The 6,000-nt window shown below is 46.1% G+C and overlaps 1 protein-coding gene across 3 annotated transcripts in view; it reads left to right on the top strand.

Moving 5' to 3' along the window:
- Positions 1–5,107: 5,107 nt before the first annotated feature.
- The window catches only part of LOC122654617 (flowering time control protein FPA), a 47,866-nt gene continuing 46,973 nt past the window's right edge, over positions 5,108–6,000 (top strand). For all 3 annotated transcript variants that reach the window (XM_043848784.1, XM_043848785.1, XM_043848783.1), the window contains exons 1-2: positions 5,108–5,251; positions 5,357–5,685. In XM_043848784.1, the coding sequence (XP_043704719.1) occupies positions 5,377–5,685 (309 nt within the window). In that variant the 5' untranslated portion in view covers positions 5,108–5,251; positions 5,357–5,376. The remainder of the gene's footprint in view (positions 5,252–5,356; positions 5,686–6,000) is intronic.

Here is a 6,000-nt window from a genome sequence, read left to right as displayed (position 1 = left end):
ACTAGGCTTTGCCCCTTAATTGCAGTATGGGGTCTGTAGTCGATACAATGTTCGCTGAGTTCGACGACCCACCCGACTAATCGACCAACCTGGTTAGGCTTGTGTAGGATCTTTTTCAAAGGTTGTTTGGTCACTGACACGATTGAGTGGCTCTAAAAGTAAGGTCTTAGTTTCCGAGCTGCAACTATAAGAGCATAAGCCATCTTCTCAACTTGTGAGTACCTTGTTTCAGCATCCAAGAGCACATGACTGACATAATAGATCGGGTGTTGAATCCGGCTATTCCTATCCGTCCTGATGAGGGTTGCGCTTACTGCCACGTTTGATGCAGCCAAGTATAATTGTAACTCTTCTCCGTGCTCGGGTCGGGACAACAGTGGAGCTCGCTCCAGGTATAGTTTCAATTCTTCGAAGGCTTCCTGGCACTCTGCCTTCCACCGAAAGTCTTTGGGAGTTCTCAAGTTCTTCAAGGTGGTAAAGAAGGGTAGACACTTGTCCCCAACTAGGGCAAAAAACTAGTTAAGAGCGGCAATTCTACCAGTCAACCTCTGTACCCCTTGAATAGTTTGGGGCGGCTCCATCTCATGGATTGCTTTGATCTTCTCTGGGTTCACCTCTATTCCCCCTTTGATACGATGAATCCGAGGAACTTTCCCAAAGCTAATCCGAATACGCACTTTGCGGGATTCAACTTCATTTTGTTCATCCTTAAACACTAAAAGGTTTCCTCCAGGTTGGTAAATGATGGTCGGCCCAGACACTTTTAACTAGCATATTGTCCATGTAAACCTTTATGTTCCTACCGATCTGAGGTTTGAAAAGGTGCTTGACTATCCTTTGGTAGGTCGCTCCAGCATTCTTCAATCTGAAGGGCATCACCTTGTAAAAGAAATTCCCTTGCTCGGTTCGGAAAGTTATGTTCTCCTAATCTTCCTCGATCATCATAATGTTGTTATAGCCTGAGTAAGCGTCCATGAAGGTGAGCATTTCATGTCCTGCGGTCACGTTAATGAGCTGATCTATACGGGGTAAGGGATAACAATCTTTCGGGTAAGCTTTATTCAGATCGGGAAGTCAACACACATTCTCCACTTCCCGTTAGACTTTGGGACCATGACCACATTAGAGAGCCAGGTCAGGAATTCAATTTCTTCAATAAATCCCGAATCCTTCAGTTTTTGCACCTCGACCTCTATCGCTAGTACCCTCTCAGAAGCAAAGTTTCTTCTCTTCTGCTACATTGGCTTGCTTTTTGGACTATTGTTGAGCCGATGTTCTGTAATACTCTTGAGGATTCCTGGCATGTCGCTGCCGACCAGGGAAAAATGTCCGTATTAGCCCTTAGGAATGCTATAATTTCTTTCCTCTATTTTTCTTTCATTTGACTCCCGATCTGAACAGTTCGGTCAGGATGTCCCTAACAGATCGGGACGCCAATAATCTCTTCAATTGGCTCCCCTCTTTGTGCGACAAGCTCATCCCTGTGGTCGGGCACTTCGATTGGTAAGGCCATGCCTCTGCAGTTGCTCTTGTTTTTCATGAAGGTGGTGTAGCATTCTCTTGACCTCTTCTGGTCAGTTCGGCATTCTCCCACTCCATTCGAGGTCCGTAATTTTATCTTCAGATGCTTGGTAGATATGACTGCTCCTAGGGTGTTCAGGGTTGGCCGGCCTAAGATAACATTGAAAGCCGAGACTGCCTTTACTACCATGAAGTTTACTTCGATAGTAACTTCATTTGGGTACTCCCTAGTGGTCACAAGCATCCTTATACTTCCTTCAATTCTGGCTATTGCTCCCGAGAATCCGTACAAGCTCGTACCATCTGGCGTCAGGCTTTTGTTCCCTAACCCGAACTGTTGGTAGGCCTGGTATCAGAGAAGGTCCACTGAGGCCCCTATATCGACCAAGATTCGATGGACGGGTCGGTCTCATATTATCATCTGTAGCACTATGGCACCGTCATGTGGCCAACTGATGCCCTCTATGTCCTCTCCGGCGAAGGTAATGGTTGGCTTGGACCTTGCCGTCTTTCTAGTCATCTTGGCTAGTCCAACGAATCTAGCGTGTGCCTTCGCCTTTCGAACTGACTCTTGCCCAGGGTCTCCTCGTCAAGGTGGTCACGGCCAGTGGCCTGCTCGGCTATCTTGTTTCCTTGTTGGGCTCTGGATGCCTTTCTCCCATCCTCTCTTTTTCTTTCTCGGGCCTTCTTTCCTCCCTCTGGTTATCCCTCTTGTCTTCTCTTCGCGCCTCCTCACTGCCTTCTCTATGGTCGGGTTGGTAGTCTCTCCTTTTGTCCACGTATCGGCCCAAGTGCCCCTCTTTGATCAAATTCTTGATCTCTCTTTTTAATTGCCTACAGTCTTCTATATCATGCCCTGTGTCCTTATGGAATCAACAGTGCTTGTGTGGGTTCCTATATTCAGCCTTTGAGAACATAGGACCGGGCCAGTTCAACAGCCCTCTATTCTCAATTTGCATTAAGATGTCTGACCGTCTAGCATTGAGCGGGGTGAACTCGGGACTGGGAGCCCTTTTGGTTTTGGGCCTTTTGTCGTCCTTCATGTCGATCTTTTGGTCCTCCTTGTCCGAGGCCTTCTTCTTTTCTTGGACCCCGTTCGCCTCATTGCATGCTGCAATGATTTCTGCCATGTTGGCAAACTGATGACATCGGCTGATCAACTTGATCATGTTATTAGCCTTATTCAAGATCAAGGACTTTATTAGCTCGATGTCTGTTATGCCACTCTGGAGAGTATTGAACACCACCGAGTCGTCGAGGTCGGGAATGTCCAAGGATTCCCGATTGAACCGTGAGATGAAATCTTGAATCGTCTCATCCCGCCATTGCTTGATGGCCCACAGGTTCGCCACAGTCTTCTTCTGTCGGATGCTACTCTGAAATCTCGTGACGAATGCCCTGGTGAGTTCGATAAAACCGCCGACAGACCTCAGCCTTAGGTGTGAGAACCAGTAAGTTACCGCTCCTTTCAAAGATGTCGTGAAAAACCTGCACGACGTAGTGTCTGATCCGCCATAGACCATCATGACGGAGTTGAAGTAATTGACGTGGTCGATTGGGTCGGTTGATCAGTCATATAGGATGAAGGTCGGCACCTTGAAGCCCCTGGGCATGTCTGCTCCTATAATTCCTTCCACGAATGGGTGCTGGTTCGTTACCACCTGCATCTCCTTCTCTACGTTCCTCCCAAAGCTTCAGATCCTTTCATCGAGATCTTTCAGTCGTCGTCCGATCTTGATGTCTTTGGGCCGAGTCTGAACGACGTTTCTCGATTCGCGATGGTTCTCAAAAAGATCCATGCCTACTCCCCGCGGGCAAGGGACTTCTTCTATCATGCTCCAGACTCCCTCGGGATTGCCTTGAAACTGCTCGTTCCCTCCTCGGACTTCTATTAGGTCGGATCGGTGATCGCGCTCGTGATCCCGGCCTGACATCTCCTTGTCCCCTCTGATTATGCAGCGACGGGGTCCGTCTCCTCGCTCGGGCCGAGCTGGCCATGCTCTCGGTCTGGTGGCCGGACCTACCTACTCGTTCCAACGCTGGCTGGTGCAAGGATTGTTGCTGATGTGGTTAATTCGTCTCCACCCGTAAAAGGCATGGTCTCATCATCACATTCATCTCCACGAGTTGGAGGTGTAGGTTATGTACTTATGCGTTGGTTGCAGGAGCATTTGGGTGCGAGGTAGTGCACCCTCGGGATGGCCGACATAGGTCTCGATCTTCCTCCCTGGAGTCCCGGGATTGGTAATGGTGGTAGCAGAGGAAGATCTTCCTTGATCAAGGCCTCTGATGTTCGATGTACCTGGGCCATGGTGCCTGGTGGTAGAAGCATCGCTCGGGTCGCCTGTTGAGTTACTGGACCAACATCAACTCGACTTCCTCTATGACGAGAGCTCCCTGTGGCTCGGCTATCCCCTGGTCGGGAATCGTTTGCCCTATCAGTCACCATACTCTACGACTTTTACGTAGCGTTTTCCATAGATGACGCCAATCTATTGCTGCAAGATCTGGTCCGAATTGTGATCCACCTGGTCGGGTCGATCTGCACAGGTAGACCACACAAGACAGGAGAGTGCTGGCCAGGGCCGGTTAGTACACTCTGATGCCTAAGTCAGACCTCAACAACAGATAACTCTCCTAAGTAAAAAACTAAAGAAAATGAGTTTAGAAAGTCCCTTTTACCTGGGCTAGGCGTGTCTTATTATAGCTTTGATTTACTGGATCGATGTAAATACTTATTTGATCATAGATGGTAATCTTGGCCTCATGTAGTCCTAGGTGGGGTGATCTATGTTTGACATGTGTCAGGCTGGTAGTCACGCATAAGGTGTGACTTTGACAAGACCAGGCTCCGTGGTTAGGTTAAGTAACCGCCCTCGGTTCTTGAAGCACCAAGCTGACCTGAGTCAATTATCCTGACCTGAGGCCTGGGCATATTGGGTTCGTACCTTTCTGCCCAGCTGGGTTTAGTCCAGTGGCTTCGGTAGTTGTCCGGTTCTCCACGTTTTGCCTGGGGATTGGATGGGGTGAACTATGACTCATAAGCCAGATTAGCCATTTGATCCCGATTCTTGAAACTATGTGTGTATTTATCCGAACAATGCCTAACTTGGTTAATGTACTTACCGGATTATGTCAAATTGCTCATTTGCATAATTTTCATTGATTGAACCGAGAAGTCAAATACAATTAGAAGTGTATTGAAACAAAGACCTATAGAAAAAAATGTGATCTGTCAATTGTTAGGACAAAAACCTATGACAGGATGAACCAAAATGGAGAAACAAAATCTTCTTTACTTTTCTTTTATATACCATCCAAACATTGAGAAATTAATCAAAATTTATTTTCTATGTCTACCAAATAGCGAGAAAATTTTATTTTCTACTTATCCCAAGCATTTGACAATTAAATATTACAAACTAAATAGATGCCCCTGAATTATCTAATATAAGAAAAAAACGAGTCTAAATTTTGTTCCCTTTCTTTTCTTGGCATCCAAACACAGCCAATAGTGCATAAATACGCCATCCCTCATCCCTGGGCCAAAAAATTCTGAAAACCCTAACTATAAATTAACACCCCCCCGGGGGCACGGTTTGTTCTTCGCGGTCTCGATACCTTTACCTTTTCCTTTCGCCTTCTCAATCTGTGATCTACTCGGTTTTCTCTCCAATCTCTTATCTGAAGTTTCTTGTTTGATTGATTTTCTCTGGCTTTGATACCTTCGGTAACCCGCTTCATTCTTCTCCCGTCAGATTTGCGGCTTTTTTTTCGTTGTCCAATTCGTTATCTGTATGCTTGCCTTAACTTTCTAGGGTTTCTGGTTTTTAAGGTTTGCTACGGTTTTCGGCAATGCCGCCACCGAACAAATCGAACATGGGTGCTGATCAAAACCCTAGGTCGAGCCATGGAGGAAAGGAGACGGACGAAGACGAAGTTCCTTCTCATAATCTTTGGGTAGGAAACCTTGCCCTTGATACGAGTGATACTGATTTGATGAATTTGTTCGGCAAGTACGGTGCGCTCGATTGCGCTGCCTATGCGTCTAGAAACTATGCCTTCGTCTACTTTAAGCATCTTGATGATGCAAAAGCCGCGAGGGATGCTCTACAGGGTTCTGTTGTTCGTGGCAATCGGATCAAGATTGAGTTTGCTAAACCGGTTCGTTCTACCCTTTCATGTATTTTTAATGATTGTAACGTGATTTGGGTGGTTAAATTTTACATTCTGGGATTGGTATATTGTAATTCAATTAAATATGGTTTTTGGTTTGTGCCAGTTCTGGCATTTGGACGATTTTCTGAAACAAACAGTCGTTGAAACAAACAGTCGTGTTTTTTTTTTTTTTTTAATCATCGGCTATGGTTTGAAGATTAGTTGGTTCCATTATTCTTTTTATTCGGGCATAATTATTTGTCCGAGGGTTGCTGAAATACACTGCGTTTTTTCCTTTACCTAATTCATCCAAAATCGGGT

This window comes from Telopea speciosissima, chromosome 3 (genome assembly GCF_018873765.1).
Source record: "Telopea speciosissima isolate NSW1024214 ecotype Mountain lineage chromosome 3, Tspe_v1, whole genome shotgun sequence".
In the NCBI taxonomy this organism is placed as follows: domain Eukaryota; kingdom Viridiplantae; phylum Streptophyta; class Magnoliopsida; order Proteales; family Proteaceae; genus Telopea; species Telopea speciosissima.
The sequence above is the reverse complement of the archived record's forward strand: the minus strand, read 5'-3'. Positions and strand labels throughout refer to the sequence as shown.